The 24,523-nt window shown below is 42.6% G+C and overlaps 1 protein-coding gene across 1 annotated transcript in view; it reads right to left on the bottom strand.

Moving 5' to 3' along the window:
• Positions 1-1,469: 1,469 nt before the first annotated feature.
• LOC144590711 (TALPID3 protein-like) overlaps positions 1,470-24,523 on the bottom strand; it is a gene marked incomplete at its 5' end in the record, with an annotated part of 124,168 nt that continues 101,114 nt past the window's right edge. Inside the window, 2 exons of the mRNA XM_078395135.1 lie at positions 1,470-1,628; positions 5,431-5,508. Coding sequence (XP_078251261.1) covers positions 1,470-1,628; positions 5,431-5,508 — 237 coding nt within the window. The remainder of the gene's footprint in view (positions 1,629-5,430; positions 5,509-24,523) is intronic.

The raw sequence follows: 24,523 nt of genomic DNA, 5'->3' as shown, positions 1-24,523 counted from the left end.
CGGATTTCGGCGTGGACGCTGCACCACCCATCAAGCTGACCAATGACATCGAAGGCAGTTTCGAAAAGGGTCACAAGGCGGGCATCACACTGGTGGACCTCACCGCCACTTATGATCCTGTGTGGCACCAGGGCTTGATCTTGAAGCTCCTCCGAACCATCCCTAACCGTCATTTAGTGCGGCTCCTTGCCAACATCCTTGCCAACCGCAGTTTTGTACTCAAGACCAGCGACGGATAATCTAGCCGACTGCGAAGCCTAAGAAACGGAGTCCCCCAAGGCTCGGTACTGGCCCCCATGCTCTTCAATCTCTATATCAGCGATCTGCCACGCACGACCTCGCGCCAGTATGGATACGCAGATGACTTGGCCCTACTGCACTCGGACAAGAGCTGGTCAAATGTTGAGGATGTGCTCTCGGCAGATATGGAACTTGTCGCGGGCTACCTTAACACCTGGAGACTAAAACTGGGTATGGCAAAATCCACCACAACGGCCTTTCACCTGAACAACAAGGATGCTCAACGCCAGCTAACCATCACCCTCAATGGGTCACCCCTACCCTACAACCCATTTCCTACATACCTCGGGGTGAAACTAGATCGGCAGCTGACCTACAAGCAACACCTTGAAGCTCTCCGTGCTAAAGTCTCGGCACGGAACAACCTCCTGCGTTGCTTGGCCAGATCGTCATGGGGCGCCAGGACATCTACTGTTCGAACCAGTGCTCTTGCACTCGTGTACAGCGCCGCTGAGTACGCCGCCCCAGCATGGTGCTGCAGCGTTCATACCAGCAATCTAGACGCCACCCTCAACAACACCATGCGGATCATCACTGGCTGCCTACGCCCTACTCCGACGGATCTCCTGCCGGTGTTCGCAGGTATCGCACCCGCCAAGCTTCACAGAGAGTTCTTCACTCATAGGCTGGTGTGCAAGGCTCCATCGGACGCCAAACATCCTTTGCACCACCTCGCCCAGGATTCACAGCAACTGGGACCTCAACGCCTGTCATCTCGTCACCCTTTCTCCCGTCATGCAGCGACCCTCTGTGGCTCCGGTTACAACATACTAGGAACATGGAGAACCAGCTGGGAACAGACATCGCGACCTCCTCAATTCACTGTCGCACCGAACACCACAGCTCCACCCGGCTCGGACATGCCCCGCAAAGAGTGGGTCGCCCTGAACCGGCTCCGCACAGGGGTCGGACGGTTCAATGCCAACATGCATCGTTAGGGGTTGCGCCCATCAGCAGCCTGCGTGTGTGGAGCAGACCAGCAAACAGCGCAGCACGTCATTTTCGACTGCACTGTCCTCCGTCCCCCTGGTGGAGGGGTAGACCTCACGGCCCTTGACAACAGCACATTGCACTGGCTACAGCGCCTGGAGGGCGTTACATAATTTCTGCTGCCTCAAACGCAAGAAGAAGATGGAATAATAATAGATTTCAGCTGGTAGCACGGGATTTCAGCTGGTAGCACGGGATTCAGGACCTAGCATGGGATTCAGGACCTGTAACTGTTTCTTGGCATCTATTTGATTGAATTGTGCCATAAATTCATTCATGGCATCCCTGATAGCATTACAGAGACCACACTTGACCTTCTTGAACAATACAGGGTCATCCTATTTTGAAAGCATTGGATCTGGACCTGAGCAAAAAACTGAATCCGCCTGTTCATCTATGTAGAATATGTTCAAGACCACTTCAGTGAATGAGTACACATCAGTAGTCACCGGTTTCGTCAAGAAATTCGTTGATGACAGCGTTTCAACAAAAAAATGTAGCTCTGATATTAATCAATACTGTATTAGATATTCCAATGAGAAACATTAGATGAAATGCTGACCATCAATCAGCTATCTGGCACTAATTCCATTTACCAGCACTTGGCTTTCTATGCCTCAGAAATTTAAGGGTTTATCTCAAAACGTCTGAAACTGTAGAATAGGTAGAACGAAAGGAAAGATAGTTCTCATTAACAGTTCCAGAGACAAAGTCCAATGTACACAATAGGATAGTGGTGAATCGTATTGTATCTCAAGTCATACCATCAATGTGCCGTGGTATGTGCTCGCAGACACAAGCAACCTTAATTTAAAAAAACACAAAGTGTTGAAGTAACTCAATAGATCAGGCAGCATCATTGGAGGACATGTATACTGTAGGTGCCGTTTCAAGTCGGCACCGTATTTCAGACGTTAATGACAAAAAGTGTGAAATAAGGATAGAAGGGGTATGAATTGTGAAGCCAGAGGGAGATATATAGGGAGAAGGGGTGGGGAAAAGGGAGAAATTAGTGCGTCTGGTGAGGTACAGGGAAAGTGAGAGGAAAGGAAGGAATGAAGGAAGAAAAACATTAGAAGGGTGGCACAGGGGAAGTTATGGGAGGCTCACTACCATCTTTGGAAACATGTCTGGCAAAGAATCTATACTTCAGGAAAAGAAGTACAAACAAAAAAAAACAATTTGCATTTCGCTTGAGTCACCGAAGAATAGTGCCAACTGCTGCCAGCCTACAATTATACACAAAAAAAATCTACTGAGAAAGTGTAAGCAGAAAAAACCCCAAACTGTTATTGAGCAACAAAACAATTTTGGGGGTTTTGCAACTGGGAGTATTTTTGATTTTGCAGTGATTTTTGTTTTTTTAATTTGCAGTGATTAATTGAGAAATAAATGCCTCTTTGGGAAGATTTTCTAACATCATGTTATAATTCATTCTGATCAATTTCATCGATTGCCTTCAGTGATGTTGACGGTGCTGTGGTAAAGTCACTTATTTCCCTACCTTTTCTGTATCCATAGTAACCGAGTTAATATTTTAATGCAGCATTATTGAGCTTCTACATGTTCTTATTTTTCAGGGATATGGGAAAGAACATCACAAGCTGTAGTATCTGCACTGCACAATTGCTCCATAATCTCAGCACTGTATGGTTAACCCAAAAGCTATATGTGGTTTCATTGGTCTGAGTTTCACTCTGTGTGACCGGCCTGACAGCACTATCAGGTTTGATTGGTGTAAAAGCTCTGCACTGTATTACTAATAAAGGTGCAATGTACTATTTGATTGGTTCAAGAGTTCTGCACTCTATGACAGATTTAAGAGCCTTGCTTCCCCACACTACCAATTGTTAAAAATAACTACCTGGCTGCTGTATTTCATTAAAATATTTCCTTCAAGCAATGAGTGAGGAATTATGATAATCAGGCAGAAAAACATTTAAAAGCTTGTCTGGAGGTCATTTGCAGCAGCAGATATAAGATGTACACTCTCGTTACAAAGCATTACCAAACTATTCCAGTGGTGTTCAAATTTTAATCATAATTTTTCTTCCTCTTTTCTTTAAAATCTCTAAAATTTGCAAATGATCAAATATGGAAAAAAAAGACCACATACACATCTATTCAGAATAAAAAGATTTCAATTCACTTATAGAATGACGATGTGTTTTAAATACATTACATGTTATGTACGACAGTTAGAATACCTAGAAACTGAAAGTTAGGTAACATAAAATATGAATGATTGTTAATTGCATTCTGCTGTGCAACTAATATTGTTTAGGGGGCAAAAAATCTTTTTACTGTAATTCTATTAAATAATATGCATTTTGTCAGTGTTAATACACGCCATAGGTATGCTTTTGCCAATGCTTTAGGGCTGGAATTCAAAGTCTTAAGGAGCTGACAAGAGCTACATGCTCCAATCAAAATCTGTTTTCAAAGTTTTTTAGATTATTAGACCAAGTGGACCCGTTGGGCTCAAACCACTCCTGCGTTTGGTGCAGCACCCTGTCCTCCCCCATTTCCCTCTCCCCTCCCCCACTCCTCCCTCCCCTCTCAACCCCCTCCCTCCCCTCCCTCTCCCGCGCCCCCTCGCCCTCCCTCCCCCCCTCTCCCTCCCCCCTCTCCCACTCACCCCCTCCCCATCCCCTCCCTTCCCCCCTCCCTCAACCTCTCTCCTCTCCCACCCCTCCCCCCTCCCCCCTCCTCTCCCTCCCTCCCACCTACCCTCCCCTCCAGCACCCTCCCCTCTCACCCCCCTCCCCCCTCCCCTAGGGTTGCCTCTCCTGCATTGGTGCAGAACCCTCTCCTGCTTTGGTGCAGAACCCTCTCCTCCCCCTTTCTCCCTCCCCTCTCCCCCTCCCTCCCACGCCCGCTCTACATAACCCCTCCTCCCCTCCCCACCCCACCCCTCCCCACCCCCCTCCCTCCCCTTCTCCACCCGCTCCCTTCCCCCTCCTCCCCCCCTCCCTTTCCCACCCCCCTCCCCATTCTTGGGGGGAGAGAGAAAGAGAGATAATCTCAAAAGGAAAAGGGAAAGAGAGAGGGGTATAGATAGAGAGGTGGGAAAAGAGAGAGAGGGCTGGGTGAGGGAGGGGGAAGAGAGGATGGGGCGAAAGGAGGAAAATAAAGAGAGGGGAAAAGAAAGCAAGAGGAAGGAAGAGAGACAGAGCCATACAGGAGCAAAGTGTTGAACATTCTATTTATTCAATGATTGGCTGAGTCTGTATCATTAACCATTATGCTTTAGAACGATATTAAGCTTTTACTGAATGGAACCAATGTCATATTTAACACTTCCAATCAGAGTCTTTTCACAGACAGACAGCAGCACTGGTTAATAGTTTGGTGGATATTTTCGCTAAAACAGAGCTTCACAAGGTAGCACTGTGGTCAAGATGTTACAGGTAAGATGCGCCTCATCTCTAACAGCAGTCATGAATCTGTATGCTGCACAAACATGCAGAGAAAAGCTCAGCAGTACTTATCAGATGGATGTTGCTATGGCGACTGCTGTTGAAAGTCGTGTGCAGCTGCTTCAATTTATTTTCAGCCATTGGCTGCTCACCGTCAGCCATCGGTTGGTTTCGTTCAGCTTATTAACTCAGGTGGAAGCACGTCCACATCTCGTGTGCACAAAACAAATTTCATCTCACGTCGTGGCAATCCCCACATGTGTTAAATAACGTTACTTATATTTCAATTCCCCCATGAAAGCAATATTTATATTCTTGAAATGGTAAGCACTTTCCCTCAGTAGAAACACAGATCTATATTTTCACCCAAAGGTTATTTTCCAAACATATGCAATGTTTCTTATTTTGTCATCTGGGGTGCACATGACATGTTGTTCTTCCCCCAAAGTGGGGTAACATCACTCATTGAGAAAGAAGTGCATCATTGGGAAGATTTTCTAATATCATGATATAATTAATTCTGCACAATTTCATCGATTGCCTACGGTATAATTGGCAGTTGCTCACTTATTGTTCTGGGTTATTCTAACAGCATGCAATGTAATGATATTGATTGACATTAACACAGTGAAGAGATATGGAATGTTTGTTACTCCAAAAGAAAAGTAAATGTAGCTGTATTTGAAGTAATTTAGATTTAAATGCGGATAAAGGCACAAACCTTTGGTAAATCAGCAACAGCAATATAGCTTGTCCCTGGGAAGCCATTTCCATCCTCCTCTTCACTTTGTTCTGGAGACTAAAAATAAGGGAAGAAATTGATCAGAACATCTATGTTGTATCTATGTTGTACAAATCAGTGATACAGCTTTGCAGACTAAAGCTCAAGTGCTAAGCAAACAAAGTAGCCTATTTCCAGCCACTTCATTGCAATGTTTAGAAGCTATATTGTTATTTTATTGGTTAGTAATACACCATAGTCTCATTATCCATAAGGGATAGGTATAGAGATTTCCAGGTTTTTGTATCTATGGATGTAAACGTATATGGGTTGGTTAATAAGTTTGCAATTGACATCAAGGTTGCTGGGGATCACAGACTGTGAGGAGAGCTGTTAATGTATACAGCGGGATATAGATCAGCTAAAGAAATGGGTGGAGAAATGGCAGATGGAATTTAATCTGGGCAAGTCTGATGTGCTGTGCTGTTGGTCTTGGCATAATGTTCAGTACCGACAATGTGGGCCAAAGGACCTGTTCTTGTGTTGTACTGCTCTATGCTCTATGATAAGAAAATACATGGCTAGCGATAAGATCACTGCACTGACACTGCTGCATCGGCATACAGTGGTCAAATCATTCATGGATTTGACAACTTCCACATAAATTTCAGCTTGTCAAAACAAACATGGCTTGCCAATGGCTTCCTGCAATCTGACAGGGAGGTTCGCTGCTGGCTTTTCTCACCATTAATGGCAGCAAACTGCAAATTTGTTAACACAACCACAAAAGCTCCCAAACTCCAGCCATAAATGTACCCATATTCCGGCAGCCCAAACTAAAGACCCCGATTCTGGTTACAAACATACTCATCTTCCTCACCTTCAGTTTTAGTTTAGAGATACAGCCTGAAAATTAACCCCTTGTCCACTCCAAACATCAATCGCCAGTTCACACTAGTTCTGTTAGCCCACTTTCGCATCCACTCCCCACACACTAGGGTCAATTTACAGATGCCAAATAATCTACAAACCCGCATGTCTTGGGAGGAAACCGGAGCACTTGGAGAAAACCCATGCGGTCACAGGGCGAATATGCAAACTCCACACAGGCAGCATCCGAGGTCAGGATGAACCCGGGTCTTTGGAGCTGTGGGGTAAGTACCAGCTGCGCAAATGTGCTGCTCCAACCCACCCGCTGAACTCCTGACTCTGACGCACCCAATGGGTTCTGGCAACTGCCACAATACTAGCCATATCTCAGTGGAGATTGAATCTTGATATTTCATAATTTGCCACAACAAGATCCATCTCATGCAAACAGGATTCACTGGTCTATGCAGGAAAAGGCTTTGGAGGAAAGGACAGTGTTTGCCAACCCTCCAAGCAATACAAGGCTGACAATGCAAGTATGCAGATCCTCATGGGGATCCTTATGGGGAGAAGGCAGGAACGGGGTACTGATTGTGAATGATCAGCCGTGATCACATTGAATGGCGGTGCTGGCTCGAAGGGCCAAATGGCCTATTCCTGCACCTATTGTCTATTGTCTATCCACTGACAATAAGTCAGCAAATAACAAGAACAGTCTAGCCAATGAAATCCTCCCCCTCTCACTCCTTTCTATTTTCCACCCAAATGATAAACCATTAGCTTGCAGAAGTGTGTAAAACTATAACATAACTGCTGCATCCTTAAATTCAATGGACTGACTCTACCTCATTCAAATATTCTGTTATTACACATCAGTTTTTACGTTGCACTGCAATCTTTGCACAATACAGCTGCTTGCATTTGCCATTGTGTTCTTTGTTTTTCTCTGTCATTCCCATGCATTCTCTTTCTGAGCTTCATGCGAATGAGGAATTTTACAGCGCCTGGTATATATGTCAAATAAACTGATGTGAATCTGAATCCAATTCAGAATTCTTTTCTCAGATGTGCCCATATCTTTTACTTTCATTGTTCTTTTAAAAAAATCTTTTCTGTCTCCCCCTGCCTGTATTGAAAGTAATGAGTATCTTAACACCTTTGATTTGTACTCTCGCATATAAATATAGGCCAGTGAAGCTGCAGTCAGGTACAATTACAATATTTAAGACATTTGGAGAGGTACGTGAATGGAAAATGCTGAGAGGCATATGGGCCAAGCTCAGGCAAATGTGACTAGATCAGATAAATGTCTTGGTCCACATGGATAAATTGGGCCAAATGGCCTGTTTGCATGCTGTAGAACTGTATGACTACAAATATCTTCTCCTCGCTCCTCACCTACCCACATTTCTCATTTGTCCAGTTCTGCTAAAGGCCCTAAAAGTGACCTAAAATGTAATCTCCTTTTCTCTACCCATTGATGCCGCATGATTTTGTTTTTGTTTCAGATTTCCAGCATCTACATTTTTGCTCGGATTAGAACCTAGAACTCACAAAACATTTTCAGGGCGGTGGGGGGGTAATATGATTGCAACGCATGCTAGGTATTTGTGTACAAAAAATGAGAGGGCATTAGAAGAAAGGAGAGCACTAGAAGAAAAAATAAGGAAATATTTGCATGAAGACAAGCAACAGGATACTGCATCAAATGAGCAAGAAAGGTTTTGCTCGCACCAAGGACCACTCTGCATTTGTTTGGAGAAGTTTCACCAACACAATTCACACAAAGCACCTTCGTTTTACTGGTTTCTTTCATTCGCATACATTGGCAGTTGATTTCAATCAGTAGAAATGTTTGCAAGTACTTTGATCTGTCAAGAGGCATTGCGAATATCCATTTAGTAATCCTATCTGGAAAAATATTTAAATATATTTCAATGAACTCAATCAATTCAAAAAGTTAAACTACCTGAACTTTATCTAATCCCTTGAAGCTGTTCCTCTCCTTTGAAATGAATGAAATCACCGAACCTGCAACCTGCACCAAGATTAACATAGCGTGGGTTCTATGGCCAGATCTCCCAGCATATTCGCTGGGAGACAGCAGGAAATTGGTCCTTGTATTGTGCAAATCCGACATCACAGTACAATCAGAATGACGATGTTGAGGCCTCTCAGGAAATTCAGAACTTCCACTACCATGGATGTGATGATATGGATTAGCAACCTGACCTTTCTTACGAAAAAATTATCCACCGATGAGGTAAGAATGTTAAGAGAAATGCTCGAAAATGTCTGTTTCTGAAATTTGACTCAGGAGGTAGACATGCAAGATTGTGTGTGGGTGTCTCATGCAAATTTCCACTTTCCTAGCAGCGCTTCTGCCAGATGCTACATCTCCAAATATAAGCTAGTGATTGACATGACAATACCGATGGACTGATATTGAAAATGTGGTGGAGGAATAAACAGTCTTTATCAGATTGGCAAGTTGTGACTAATGGAGCACCACTGTCCCCAGATGACATGAAATTAACATGGGGATGTGGGCAGTGAAAGAATGCAGAGGCTTCAAGGCTGCAGAAGACTTCAGTGAATGAAAGTGCAAATGGAATACAATATATGTACAATATGAAAAAGTGCCAGGTTAATCACGTTGGTTTAAAAAAAAGTAAAATGCTGAGTTATTTTGAAATGATGATAGATTGGAAAGTGTTATTATTCAATAGGAATTATATGCCGTTGTACACGTCATTGAAAGATGCAGGTGCAGTTGGCAGTTAGGAAGCTAAGTGGTGTGTTGGCCTTTGCTACAGGATTGCAAGAGCAAAGACGTGTTTCTACAATTTTACAAGGGTTTGTCGAGCCCACACCTGGAGAATTGTGTATAAAAGGCACATACCTGTCATATAGAGCATTGCAAAGATTCACCAGACTTGTTTCACCTGTAAAAGTAACTCATTCATATGCACACATATTCAGTATATAAAGCCTTTATTCTTCAGGAAAGCAAAGACACAAAGTGCTGGAGTAACTCAGCAGGGCAAGGCAGCAATTCTGGAGAACATGGATAGGTGATATTTCAGGTCGAATCGTTCTTGTATCTCTTTTTGTAAACCAGCATCTGCAGTTCCCTGTTTCTCTACTCTTTATTCTTGAGAGTTTAGCAAGAGGGAGGACGCATTATCGGAATATACAAAATAATTAGAGGGCTTGGCAGGGAAGATGTTTTCCCTGGCTAAGGACCGAAAACTAGAAATCACAGTCTAAAAATAAGGATAGGTCATGTCGGATTGTTATTAGGATAAATTTCTTGACACAAGGGGCGATGAATCTTTGCAATTCTCAACCCAGCGGGCTATAGAAGCTCATGAATTCAATGCATTCAAATCAGAATCAATGGATTACTGAAGATTAAATGAATGAAGGAACATGGGGATAGGGCAGAAACAATGTTAATTATGATCAAGTTGAATGTAGAGCTGATGAATGGGCTGAGTGGCCTATTTGTGCTTCGATTTGTTAAGTTCTTATTTGACATCCTTGCATGATTACAGTTTCGGCTGTCAGCCCTTCAGCAACCCAGGAGACCAAGAATTGGAACAGAACAGGCATTGCTGAGGCAGGAACAATACAAATGAATGTTTAAACAACCAGAGCAGGATTGGCATCAATGAATATTGAACAATATACCAAAAAGGCTACCAACTTGTTCTTCTTCCTTGCTGCCCTGCCTTTATCATGATCCAGCAGATTTCTGACTATCCAAGCAGCAGTCCTCCCACTGGCAAGTTCCCAAGGACAGGAAGGAATACTTCAGACAGCTTACCAAAAATATTTAAATTATGCCAACCACAGACATTTAATCAGGGTTTGCACCAACTACCACAGAGCTACATTTCCACTGGCAATTGTACTTCCAACAGGAAGAGCAAGTAGCAACACAGGGATGTTCAAATTTTGGTATCAGCCTTCAATTATGGTTTTCGTGAAGACTTTGCAGAATAGAACCGACGTAGAAAATCGAATCACTAGAATACACAATTATTTGCTTGAAAGAAGGAAATGAAAACTCACAAGTAAAATTTAAAAAACAGAAACACTCAATATAATTCAGAAGAATGGTTGTTGATCTAAATCACTAATTCCCTTTCCCTTGACCTGTTGCGCTTTATTTCAGATTTTTTGATTGAATTAAAATGCACTTTAGTTTCACGATTCACTGTGGAAATCAGCTGTACATGGAATGAGTTGATCTATCTACAAGGCTGCCTTTAGATGGGATATGAGTTACCAAGGTTCAGGAGTACTTGGAATTAACTCAGTATTCACTTAAGAAATCCATCTAAGGAAGGCTGGAAACATGAATTGTCAATTGCAGATATTTAGCTGACATGAGTGTTTAACGGGATAATGATGTGCATTCACCTGATGTAATCATTTTAATTGGCTGGGTGGTCAAGCGGGAGAAAAGTTAAGTAGAACAATGATTTATGCATCAGTAATATTCAAGTGGGACCAGTTGGTAGAGGTCTTTGTTGGAAATGTTGACATTCCACTGAGACCTTCATTGCCTTGTCGTTGGCACAGCGGCACAGATACCACAGTTGTCTTCAATGGTTATGAGTTGAGAAGATGATTGAAATTTAATATCCAGCAATAACATATCTTTAAGTATCAAGCAATGTAAGAAATTACCAGTGTTGTTTAATAAACTTCTGATATCTATCATCAAGATCAACATGGTAACAATGTCCAATGGAATTCCAGAAAGGATTAAATGACTTCAAGTAGGTCTGGGATAACAAAAAGGAAAAAGGAAATGGAAAATTGTTTAATAGTTGAATTGCCAGTTGTAAATTCTTTGCTTACTGGAGTATTTAACAAGATAATGATGTGAGTGCATTCACCTGTTTTGATGATTTTAGTTGGATGAGTGGACAATCAGGAAAAAAAATTAGGTAGAACGATTTGTGAATCACGGATAGTAGGAAAATAAACTGCTGATGCTGGTTTAAATCGAAGATAGACACAAAATGCTGGAGTAACTCAGCGGGTCAGGCAGCATCTCGGGAGAGAAGGAATGGGTGACATTTCGGGTCGAGACCCTTCTTCAGACTGATGTCAAGGGAGGGGACAAGACAAAGATAGGATGTAGTCGGAGACAGGAAGACTAGTGGGAGAACTGGGACGGGGAGGGGATAGAGAGGGGAAGTTATTGACTAACTTCAGGTGGTGGCTGAAATTCAGATCCATCAGAAATATTGATCGAAACTGTGACGTAAACAATGCACATGGGTACTAACAGCTGCTTTAGATCTTTCAAAGTTTATCTTCAGAGAATAGTGAATTGAGAGATGCAATGTTTCTCTCAGCACAATATTTTCAGACTAAATTGTTCTCGTGTCAATTTAATTAAAAACTATGAGAAACTTTATAAATTAACTGCAACTTCATGACAACATTACAGTAGTAAATCACAATTGTAAATAACCATGCATGAGGTTCATTCAATAGTTATGTGGCTTTAGATGACTACCAACCAAACAATTGCAGGCAGACAAATTAACTATACTGAGCACCATCACTCTACCCTAAAACTGTAAACATTTGTGTACACACATGCACAAGCATAGACATTTATGATGATTGTTTTTTTTCTGAAAAACTTCATATTATCATTTGATAAACCTGCAACAATAATATTGTAACAATTAATCTACTTCTATAACAATATCTTAGATGTCTCACATGGATTGCCTCCAGTAAGGTATCATATCAAGAGAAACTGAAAGAAAATAGAATAAATTGCTTTTGCTTGCATAAATATCTACCATACATTGGAAAAGGTGCAAAAGAGATTTACCAAGGTGCTACCTAGGCCTGCAGTTTTAGGTTATAGGGAGAGGTTAGATAGGTTGGGAATTCTTTCTTTGGGGTGTAGGAGGCTGAAGGATGACATTATTGAGCTGTATAACATCACAAGGAGCATGGATAACGCTAACACTCACTGTCTTTTCCCCATGGTATAGGATTGTAAAACTAAAGGCTTTTAGGTGAGATGGGAGTGATTTAAGAGGGACCTCAGGGGCAGCCCTTTCACAGCAGGTGGTCCATATCTGGAATGAGCTGCCAGAGGAAGTTATAGAAGCAGATAAAATTATGACTTTTTAAAGGACATCTGGACAGGAATATAAACAGATAGCGTTTAGAGGGGTTATGGACCAAAGGCCGGCAAATCGGACAAGCCCAATATGCCAACTTGGTCAGCATGGACATGATGGGGCAAAGCGTCTGTTTCTGTGCTGTACACCCGTTGACAATGTATCTCTTGTAATTGCACTTTGTGAATTAAAGGTTACCCTTTTTCAAAATGGGTGCAAATCTATTAGCCAAAATATAGCCAGATCCATTCTACAGGTAAAAATGAAGTGATAGGGCCTTTCTAGAGAGTATAGTACTGTGCATTCTGGAGTAGGTTAGGCACCTTATTTGTTATTGAAATGTTTCAATTAGAGGAATAGAGTCACACAGCATGGAAACAGTCCCTTCGGCCCAACTTGCCCACGCGAACATCTACACTAGTTCCACCTGCCTCAACTACCTCTTCCAGCAGCTCATTCCATACACCTAGCACCCTTTGTGTAAAAAAAGTTGTCCCAAAGGACCACTGGCAGTGACATGGTGCGGCTCTCTTACAGTCGAACCTTGACTGATTCCAGAGTCAAAGATTTCAGTGATTGTCCATCAAGCACAACTCATACATCTTCTACCTTCCATCATGCTGCAAGCCCAGAAGAACATAACTCTCAAGCTCACAATTACAGAACAGAAAAGGCACTGTTCACCTCACCTTTACATTTGCACAAAAAGCTCTATCACACAGTTCCCATCTCTTTGGCCCATCTTATCCATGCTGACCAAGTTGGCTAATCCTTTTCAATCCCCAACAAATGTGCAAGTAATTGTCAATCGCTTTCAACACAGGAGATGGGATTTTAAAAATTCTATTAAATCAGTTTTCCCTTATACATTATCTGGATGATCATATCCCAATTTATCATGGCAAGCGTCAAATCAGTAATACAAGAGGTTTGACCAAGAGCTGTCTCCTCTGTACGGGTTTGTACGGGTATCTGGGGTTATGAGGAGAAGGCAGGAGAATGGGATTAGGAGGGAGAAATAGATCAGCCATGATTGAATGGCGGAGTTGCATTGATGGGTAGAATGGCCTAATTCTGCTTCGATCACACCTTATGACTGCATGTTTCCAGTATGTCTGGTATAGCATAATTTGATTTGACAAGTGCTGTGTAGCATGCTACAATTGCACAACTGTGATTTAAATTTCAAACATCCATGACCCCATACATGATCCAGAATTAAGGCCAATATTTGCTATTCTCAAGATCCCCATAAACAGAATACCATCGACACTTAAGGTCTACCCTACTGGAATTACAAAGTAATCGGAAGATATTGTTAACTGAATTGCATAAGTTATGTTATCTTATCTTGGGAAGACCATGGGATTGAAGATATCTTACTTCCGCTCTGGGTTTGTAGTTATTGAGGTGTAGTTATTGAGTCACTGTTGAAGGCCATGTGGAATTCATAAAGCCAGAGATGCCAGAGCAGGAGGTGCTTGCTGGCGTGGGTTGTCTGACAGATTCTGCTTTAATGATTCTATACAGTTTGTCCATGTCTTGAAAGTTTAAAGAGGCTAGAGATCGCCGCTGCTCAATTGACCATCAGCTTAATATACGATACAATCTCCACTCTTTTCCTCAGACAAGTGCACGGAAGATAACGATCAGTTCCTGTTGATAGTTCCAGAGATATGGCAAGAGATCCATGCTTTCCAAGATTTTTATTGACAAGGGGGGCATTGTCCTCTTACAAATATTTAATGTTCTCTTGCACAACTCAGGGAATGAAGACCTGGAGCTCATCTACAATCGTGTCCGAATACTGCAGGTCAGTGACTCGCCCTGGTTTGTGCAGTTTCTGTAAATCAGATTGTTGGAGATGAGGTGCTACATTATAGCCAGTATGACGGAATGTGAGCTGGAGTAATGGCGCAGATATGTTTGAACCCAATCTGCACTGAGATTGAGTTAGTTAGACTATAGGCCTACCTGTAAGTATGTACCAGATGTAGAATAGAGACAGCATTTCTGAGGACAGATATGTTTCTGAAGGATTCTCTGCAATCCCTCTTGGCTGTTGGAGTCAAAGGGACTGTTTCCTAAGAAGCTTTTTTCACAAACAATAACACAGTTGCTGCTACGTAGTCAAATCTTTTCACTTTTCTTTAAATTTACCTCACATTTCTCAAAAGCACGAACAAAGGATTTGTTTTTGCAAACTGCGATTAACCTCGGATTCCTTGGGGCTTTTTGGAACTCCTGTCACAGATGAAAAATTTCAGTGATCCAATTGTGGCAGCTTTCTAACATTCCCAGCATTTTCCAGGCTTCTTGGCCATGGTTGGAGCCGCTGCCTGTCCGCACAAGACAAATGTATTCAGAGCTGCAAATTCTTAGGCAGAAATCCCATGCTCTTGATGGGGCCTGACATACTATTGAAGACACGTGCACTGAATAACATGAGACGCAAAACCTAAAGATGGTGATGACCACATGGCATCAGAGACTCCAGGTCTGCAGGTACACAATTTATTCACAAAATGCTGGAGTAACTCAGCAGGTCAGGCAGCATCTCGAGAGAGAAGGAATGGGTGACGTTTCGGGTCGAGACCCTTCTTCAGACTGATGTCAGGGGGGCGGGACAAAGTTGTTGAGGGTAAGAACCAGCTCTGCTAGGCGGAGGAGAGTGTTGGTCGATGGGGATTGGCTGGTTCTACGGTCGAGGAAGAAACGGAGGGCTTCGAGACCATCCTTGTGGGGGATGGAAGTGTAGAGTGACTGGACATCCATGGTGAAGATGAGGGAGTGGGGGCCTGGGAACCGGAAGTTATCCAGGAGATGGAGAGCGTGTGAGGTGTCTTGGACGTAGGTGGGGAGGGATTTAACCGGGGGGATAGGATGGAGTCGAGGTAGGTAGAGATAAGTTCGGTGGGGCATGAGCAGGCAGAGACAATGGGTCTGCCGGGACAGTTGTGTGTGTGGATTTTGGGTAGGAGGTAGAATCGGGCCGTGTGGGGCTGGGGAACTCTGAGATTGGAGGCACTGGGGGGTAGATCGCCGGAGATGATGAGGTCAGTGATGGTGCTGCTGATAAAGGTCTGGTGGCCGAGCACTTTAACTCCCCCTCCCATTCCCAGTCTGACCTTTCTGTCATGGGCCTCCTCCAGTGCCATAGTGAGGCCCGCCGGAAATTGGAGGAGCAGCACCTCATATTTCGCCTGGGCAGTTTGCAGCCCGGTGGTATGAACGTCGACTTCTCCAACTTCAGATAGCTCCTCTGTCCCTCCCTTCCCCTCCTCCTTCCCAGATCTCCCTCTATCTTCCTGTCTCCACCTATATCCTTCCTTTGTCCCGCCCCCCTGACATCAGTCTGAAGAAGGGTCTCGACCCGAAACGTCACCCATTCCTTCTCTCTCGAGATGCTGCCTGACCTGCTGAGTTACTCCAGCATTTTGTGAATAAATCGATTTGTACCAGCATCTGCAGTTATTTTCTTATACTGCAGGTACACAACCCTGCTTGGGGGGGGAAGGGGAGGGGGAAGGGGAGGGGGAGGAGAAGGGGAGGAGGGAGGGGAAGGGGGAGAGGGAGGAAGGAGGGGAGAGGTTGGGGAGGGGAGTAGGGGAAGTGAGGAAGAGGAGGAGGGGAGGAGGGGGGAGGCTGCATCAATGCAGGAGGTTTGGGCCCAACGGGTCCACTTGGTCTAGTACCTTTTAAACTGCAATGGATAGCGGTGCAGAATATGCATCCACAACAATGCAAACGCCAACCTACCCCATTCTGGACACAGGTCTTAAATAGACCCTGCAATTATTCTTAATTGTTAACTGTATGTTTGTGTTGTCATTTGTGAGCGGAGCACCAAGGCACATTCCTTGTATATGCATACTTGGCCAATAAATGTATTCATTCATTCATTCATTCATTCAAACTCTGGCTGAATCAATATTTAAAACCTTCAGCGAATATATTGCTCTGGGCAGACCTGGTGATGTTCAGGGCAATTTTATTCAATTTCTAAATGTGACAGACATGTTTTGTTTATCCCTGACAAAGAATAAATGGATGAAATTAGGCTTTCTGTTGAAGAAGACCTATTTTCTTGAAAGATGTGACGGTGATCAGTCTATTTTATTTTGTTAAATATGGTAATTTCAGGATAATTTATATAACCACCTAGCTCATTGGAGTTTTTGCGATACAAAGAGTCAAGATCTTTTTGCTGTCTGTATTTTAACCCCTTCCCTCCTTTCCTGCTGATGTTGATCATCTATAAAGATGAACATCCATAGCCTCCATGCCGAATGGCTACTCCGCAGTCACAAGTCTCAACACCCCAAATCTTTGTTAGCTAATCTACTGTGGGAGTATCACCTTTAATGCTCCCACTGTACGGCAGTTGATACTCAACAAGGGAATTCTTTGCAAATCTTGTGGTCTGTGGGAACTCCAGCTGTTTTCCTGATCACTAACTCAGAAACAACATTGTCCTCTGCTTGATATCAGCCAGCACATTAGGTACTTTCTGATTTTTCAGTTTCTCATTATTTGGATAAACTCTACAAACAGCAGGATAACCACAATCCTCAACATCCAAGTCATTTAAAAATAGTAATGCTGACATTTAGGAAGTGGCTCATGTAAAAATGCATTCAATTTTCCTTATTCACCAAAACTTTCCTCGACAAGAATGTGTCCCTTCCTTCCACCTCCACACACATTGAAAATATTTTTAACAGGTTTAACAATTAATCTGTGCTAAAAAATAATTTAAATCTTGATGAAAATCTTGCTTTATGGATTTCTTATAAAGTGGGAAATAAAGCAAACACAAAATCATACTAAAATTATAAAACATTGGAAAACATCACTTTAAAAATAAGCTCATTCCACAGTGGCTGACTTGCAGATGGAAGGAGGATGTTGCCTCATACACTTTGGCATGACTCCAGATTTAAGGAAAAAGGAAAGGGATATAGAAGGTTTAGGCTTAAGTTTATTATTGTTACTTGTACTGAGGGACAATGAACTCCATTTGTAGAAAGGAGGTGGGCTTCAGCAAATTCACTTCAATTTATTTTTGAAATACAATTATATGCAGTGTGCCTGGCTGTAAAATATTCTATGTACATTTAAGTGAGACATTTTCCACAGGAAGGCAGAAAAAAATGTGGCAGAGGAGAAAGAGAGTTGGGGAGGGAGAGGGTGGTAGCTTTCGTACTAAAAGGGACAACATGTAAATAAAAGGTAATTCAGAAAATGTATAACCAAATTCAATTTAATATATGAAATGCCGTCTGTTGCTTTGATAGTCTTATTGGAAACTGATTTCTCCATTTTTGCTTTCATTTACATTTAAGGTTTAAAAAACAAATTCAGTCAAGCTCTCACTAAGGCATTGGGTGTACACTGGATTGATACCCAAATGTTAATAGGGAGGGACTCTGCACACTGTGATGAAGTAATAATTGGGATTGCTAATTGAACTCACCATGCACTTAATTCTGGCAGACTGGTAATTATCACCATGCAGCTGCATTGCAAAGTCCCTTTGCAGACTCTTACAGGCTGTCATGTTGAAACATATATCTAATGAGTTAAACCTTTGATAACCGTTTTTTTAAGAAAAGGCATATCATCACAAGTTGCAAAGAAACTAATGAGTCATCATACTAATAGCTGTGTTCACTATTTTTTCAATTAACAGCACATTTCAAAGCACAATAGCATGATTCCACAATCAGAGCATGTTCAAGCCTAGAAGCAAACCCTCCAGTTGTTAATTACGCCTATCCCAAATACAGGAAACTAGTCTGGCCAACACCCCATGTTTTTCCTATGCAGTGGTTGTGATTAATGCACTGCAGATGAGAGACCACCCCAAGGGCTAACTGGAACAATGCCAAGAGAAAAGGAAAATAGATTTCTACTGTACTTAAAGCCAACACATTGGCATTTGGGACAACATGTTATTTTGTTAAAAAGGGAATAACACCACACTGCAGCTTTTATATCAATCAATCATTGAAACAGTCATAAAATAATTTCTGAAATATACTTATGGGCGAAGCTGGGGCACATTCTATTAAAAAAAATGTTTTTGGTTGATATAGGTTTTGCACAGAAGAATTGTTTCAAGAGAGAAAATTGTAAAACATAAGCCAATATATCAAAACAGTCAGAATGAATGAAAAATAATATTCTTTGCTACCTGACAGGAGAAAGCTTTGTTCTCTTTACCATTCTAAGTGAAATGAATCATCCTAAATTATTAATTGACCATTCACTCTCCCACACTTCAATTAAAGGATATTTTAAACATGCTATATTTAAGTTATTTTTGGAGAGAGAAGTGCAAATTTCTGTTAACTTGTAATGAAAGGTTTCCTTAGTGTTCCCCTTGTACATGAATACTGCTGCTTCTGACAAACTAACTGGATAATGGACGGTGAGCTCGATTACAAGGAAGAGCTTTCATCAAACAGTCGGGGTGATATCATCGACAATCACCGGGCAGCTCACAAGCAGTATTCAGCTAAGCAACACCCCAAAACAAAATCACTGCATTGAAGTTGTTCCCAGACATCCTCAGGAAATAACACCACATGTTCAGTTATGACTGTATTAAATTCTTCTGGGAGTTGACCCACAGTTAGCTACAAGAAAAATAAACATAATAACTGTAATAATGTTAACAATGGTGTCTGCGTCAGATGAAATTGGATGACTGAGTAGATTGAAAGATACAGCATCGAAAAAGGCCCTTTGGCCCACTGATCATCGATCCCCCATACACACTGGTTCTACCTTTTCGCACTTTCACATTCACTTCCTGTACATGGAGGGGCAATTTACAGAGGCCAATTAACCTACAAACCCATACGTCTTTGGGATATGGGAGGAAACAGATGGGACCGAGGCAGGTGAAAAGCTGGAAGTCGGTATGGGTGGTAATGAATGTAAGTTCAGTGGACAGAATAGGCAGGAGAAAGGCAAGGAAGGACTGTTGGTTTGAATTGCATTTATTTTAATGCAAAAGGCCTGACGGGTAAGGCAGATGAACTCAGGGCATTGACAGGGACGTCATAGCCATTACAGCAACCTGGTTAAGAGAGGGTCAGGGCTGGCAGCTAAATGTTCCAGAGTACAGATGCTTCAGGAAAGATAGAGGTGGGGGTAAAAGTGCAGGGGGTGTTGTTTTATTGATTAAGGAGGATATTACAGCAATGGTCAGAGATGACATTATTGGTGGTTCATCCAGTGAGGCTATATGGGTGGAGCTGAGAAATAGGAAATGAATGATCACCTTGTTGGGAATGTACTACAGTCCCCCATATAGTCAATGGAAGTTGCAGGACTACTAAGGTTGTCATAGTCAGAGATTTTAACTCTCCCAATATTGACTGGAACTGTCATAGTGCAAAAAGTTTAGATGGGTCAAAATTTGTCAAATGTGTTCAGGAAGGTTTCCTCAGGCAATTTGTAGAGGGCCCGACAGAGCAGAGGGCGACGCTTAATCTAGTCTCAGGAAATTAGGAGGGGCAAGTGGATGAAGGGTTCATGGATGAGCCTTTTGGGAACAGTGACCACTATTCTACTAGGTTTAAGATAGTTATGGATAGAGACAGGGCGGGACCCACAGGTTAAAATTCTAAATTGGGGCAAGGCCAACTTTGAAGGTATCGAACAAGAACTCGTTCAAGTTGATTGGAGCAGATTGTTTGAAGGAAAAGGAATATCTGGAAATTGGGATGTTTTTAAAAGTGTGTTGACAAGAGTCCAGGACAAGCACGTTCCTGTTAGAGTGAAAGGCAAGGCAGGTGGGCAGAAGGAAGCTTGGAGGACGAGAGAATTTGAGGCTCTGCTCTGCTCACTGAGATGGAGAATTCTACCCATCTGCGGCATCCTGCACTGTTAACATGAGACTGGAGGAACAGACTCTCATCATCCATTTGGCCACATTGATGTTGAATTCGACAACTTCTGGTGACTTTATTTCTGTCTGTATTAGTCATCCACCTGTGATATTGGCTCAGCTTGCCTTTGGCCCTTTTTCCTCAGGATGTGGAGGACATCCCCCCCCCCCCCCCCCCCCAGCCTGAACTACACTGCATTTTGCAACTCCTACATTCTTTTGTTTATGTTCTAATGTCCATGTTCTCCCTTATTGCTCCTGTTTAAGCAATGACCAGTTAAACTCACTTCCTAACACAATCAACCTAATTTTACTCAATCCCCCTCGCCTATCCTTCCTGCAGCTCAATCAGCTTATGTGTTTCCTTCCCAGTTCTGACAAAACGGTCTTCAAATGGAAACATGAACTGTTTTTCTTCCTACAGACGCAGGGTGATCTGCATTTTCTGACATTTCTAATATTTGTTCTAAAAGACCTCTCTTGATAGCTGTGATGGGGGTCACTGATATTTGTTTTTAACATAGCCTTTATCAGTCCATATCAAAGTTTCAGCCTTGACTCAGTTGGTCGCAGTTGAGTCAGAAGATTCTGAGTTTAATTCCTCCTCCAGACAAGTTCATAACCATAGGTTCACAAGAGCATAAATAACATCTAAATTGATGCATCACTGGTTGGTTTGAACGCAACAAAAGCTTTTCACTGTATCTCAGTACAGGTGACAATAAACTAAACAAATAATGTAGAACAGAAGATGTCTACATGTGAGCTTAACATCTGTAGTTGGTAAGTTGCTGGAGAGTATTCTGAGGGATAGGATATTCAGGCATTTGGATGGGCAAGGGCTGATTAGGGACAGTCGGCATGATTTTGTACATGGGAGGTCGGGTCTCACAAATCTGATTGATTTTTTTGAAAAGTGAGCAAAAAGGTTGATGAAGGCAAACCTCTAGATGTTGTGTACATGGACAAGGTGCCGCATGGTAGGCTACTCTGGAAGGTTAGATCTCATGGGATCCAAAGAGAGATAGCGGAATGGATAGCAAATTGACTCCATGGAAGGAACTAGAGGGTGATAGTGGAAGGTTGCTTCTCAGAATGGAGGCCTGTGACTAGTGATGTGCAACAGGGTTCGGTGCTGGGCCCGTTACTGTTTGTCATCTACATCAATTATTTGGATGAGAACATACAGGGTAAGATTAGCAAGTTTGCTGATGATGCAAAAGTTCACTGCAGATAGTGAAGATGGTTGTTAATGATTGCTGCAGGATCTGGATCGATAGGCCAGGTGGGCGAAGGAATGGTTGATTGTATTTAATACAGAAAAATGTGAGGTATTGTACTTTGGGATTATGAACAAGGGCAGGATCTACACAGTAAATGGTAGACCCCTGGGTAGTGTTGTAGAGCAGAGGGATCAAGGAGTACAGGTGCATGATTCCTTGAAGGTCAAGTCGCAGGTAGATAAGGTGGTCAAAAAGGCTTTTGGGACTTTGGCCTTCATCAGTCAGAGTATTGAGTATAGAAGTTGGGAGGTCATGTTGCAGTTGTGTAAGACGTTCGTGAGACTGCATTTAGAATATTGTAGGTATCACAACATGCTGGAGTAACTCAGCGGATCAGGCAGCATCTCTGGAGAGAAGGAATGGGTGACGTTTCGGGTCGAGACCCTTCTTCAGACGAAGAAGGGTCTCGACCCGAAACGTCACCCATTCCTTCTCTCCAGAGATGCTGCCTGACCCGTTGAGTTATTCCAGCATTTTGTGATACCTTCGATTTGTACCACCATCTGCAGTTATTTTCCTACACATTTAGAACATTGTGTTCAGTTCTGAGCACCATGTTATAGGAAAGATATGGTCAAGCTTGAAAGGGTTCAGAAAAGATTTACAAGGTTGTTGCCAGGATTAGAGGGTGTGAGCTATAGGGAGAGGTTAAGTAGGCTGGGTCTCTATTCCATGGAGCGTCGGAGGATGAGCGGAGATCTTATCGAGGTATATAAAATCATGAGAGGAATAGATCGGGTAGATGCACAGTCTTTTACCCAGAATAGGGGAATCGAGGACCAGAGGACATAGGTTCAAAGTGAAGGGGAAAAGATTTAATAGGAATCCGAGGGGTAACCTTTTGACACAGAGGGTGGCGGGTGTATGGAACAGGCTGCCAGAGGAGGTAGACACAAAATGCTGGAGTAACTCAGTGGCTCAGGCAGCACCTCTGGAGAGAAGGGATGGGTGACATTTCGGGTCGAGACCCTTCTTCATACTGATGTCAGGGGAGGGGGCGGGACAAAGATAGGATGTAGTCAGAGATAGGAAGACTGGTGGGAGAACTGGAAAGGTGGAGGGGATAGAGAGGGAAAGCAGGGACTATCTGAAGTTAGAGAAGTCAATGTTCAAACCGCTAGGCTGTAAACTACCCAAGCGAAATATGAGGTGCTGTTCCTCCAATTTGTGCTGGGCATCACACTGGCAATGGAGGAGACCCAGGACAGAAAGGTCAGATTGAGAATGGGAGGGGGAGTTGAAGTGCTGAGCCATCGGGAAATCAGGTTCGTTAAGACAGACTGAGCAGAGGTGTTCAGCGAAACGATCGCCGTGCCTGCGCTTGGTCTCGCCGATGTAGAGAAGTTTACACCTGGAACAGCGGATACAGTAGATGAGGTTGGAGGAGATGCAGGTGAACCTCTGCCTCATGTGGAAAGACTGTTTGGGTCCTTGGATGGAGTCGAGGGGGGAGAACATCGAACATGTAACTAAAATTTCCCTTCCATTCAGATGTTGCCTCAAATCAGTCCCTCAATCTATAAATCAGATGCACACCACAATGCACATCACCATTAAAATAACCAGAGAAGAACTGTTAATAGTTCTGCCATAAAGGAAGGATAGATTGACCCAAAAATTGAAAAGCACGTGCATATGAAAGAGGTGGTATGTGGGGAAAGCTTGAGCAGCAATATTCAAGAAGGTGCTGCCTGCAACAAATGCAGGTGAAATTCGTGATGTTCTACCATTGTGGAGGTGACGGAGTAAGGGAACTGGGTAGTGGATTGGGTTGGGGAAAGGTTTCAGGACCAGAGAGGTAAAGATCAAAGAGAGCTGCAGGTGGTTTCTGTGAAGGGAAGAATCATAAAAGAGTAAAGGGGAGAGGATCCAGGATAAAGACTCCTCAATGGAAATAATCAAGAGCCTGGTTGAGGTCATTTGGGGAGATGATCAAAAGGAACTGCGTGGTGGGGGCAATCATCTGAAAAGAAAATTTGTTGAACCACCTACCGGTAAATTCATCAGAATCTCTGCTAGTGGACCAGGGAAGCTGTTTTAAATAACATTGAACCAAGCTTTTGGATGCCCACTGATGGGTGCCTCATTGTTCATGTTATAAAAGGTGACATCAAGCCAAGTGCTGCACAATGTCATAATAAGCATTGTATACCCTCACTACACATGCACAGCAACATCACTCGTCACAGGCGTGGGAGAAGTAAATCTAATTTCTGCTGCAAAACACAAAGTATCCCATTACATTTAACTATTCGAGCAGACGGCTGGACCATAATTTGTCAACTCTTGTCATCATTGGTGAAAGTTAGGGATCAGGGTGAAAACACCATTCAGAAAACTAACATTTCCAGATTACTGCACTATTATCATTAATTTATTAAATCAATGCAATATTGGAAAATATGAATGGAAAATTTTGAAAGTATCAGAAACAATATTAATGCAACATAGAACCAAATTATTTTAAAGATGCACCATGCTGACAAATGCTTCCACCCTAGTTGCTTCATCCTTTTAATACACAGCCATACAACATTTCATCACAACTCAAAGTCCAACCATGCACGAACACTTAATACTAATTTTGCATTATTTAATGTTTCTATTAAAGTTTGTTTTGTCTGTTTGAACAGCAAGTGGAAATTGTTTCTTTATTTTGGGCTGGTACTTGTTTGCTTTTTCACAAAATGATCCACTATTAGCAATATTTCTCATACACCTCTTCAAACTTCAATTGGCAAACAAAGCACTGATGAAGGAGAATCCAAGCAATGGAATTATTTAAACTATTGGCAAAAAAACTTTGAAGAACTGGAAATGTTATCATAATACTTATTGTTCCTTCTCTGAAACTAAAAGAAAATGAACTGCAATGT

Source organism: Rhinoraja longicauda, unplaced genomic scaffold (genome assembly GCF_053455715.1).
Source record: "Rhinoraja longicauda isolate Sanriku21f unplaced genomic scaffold, sRhiLon1.1 Scf000263, whole genome shotgun sequence".
NCBI classification, from domain to species: Eukaryota; Metazoa; Chordata; class Chondrichthyes; order Rajiformes; family Arhynchobatidae; genus Rhinoraja; species Rhinoraja longicauda.
Note: the sequence above shows the minus strand (reverse complement) of the source record. Positions and strands in the feature narration are given on the sequence as shown.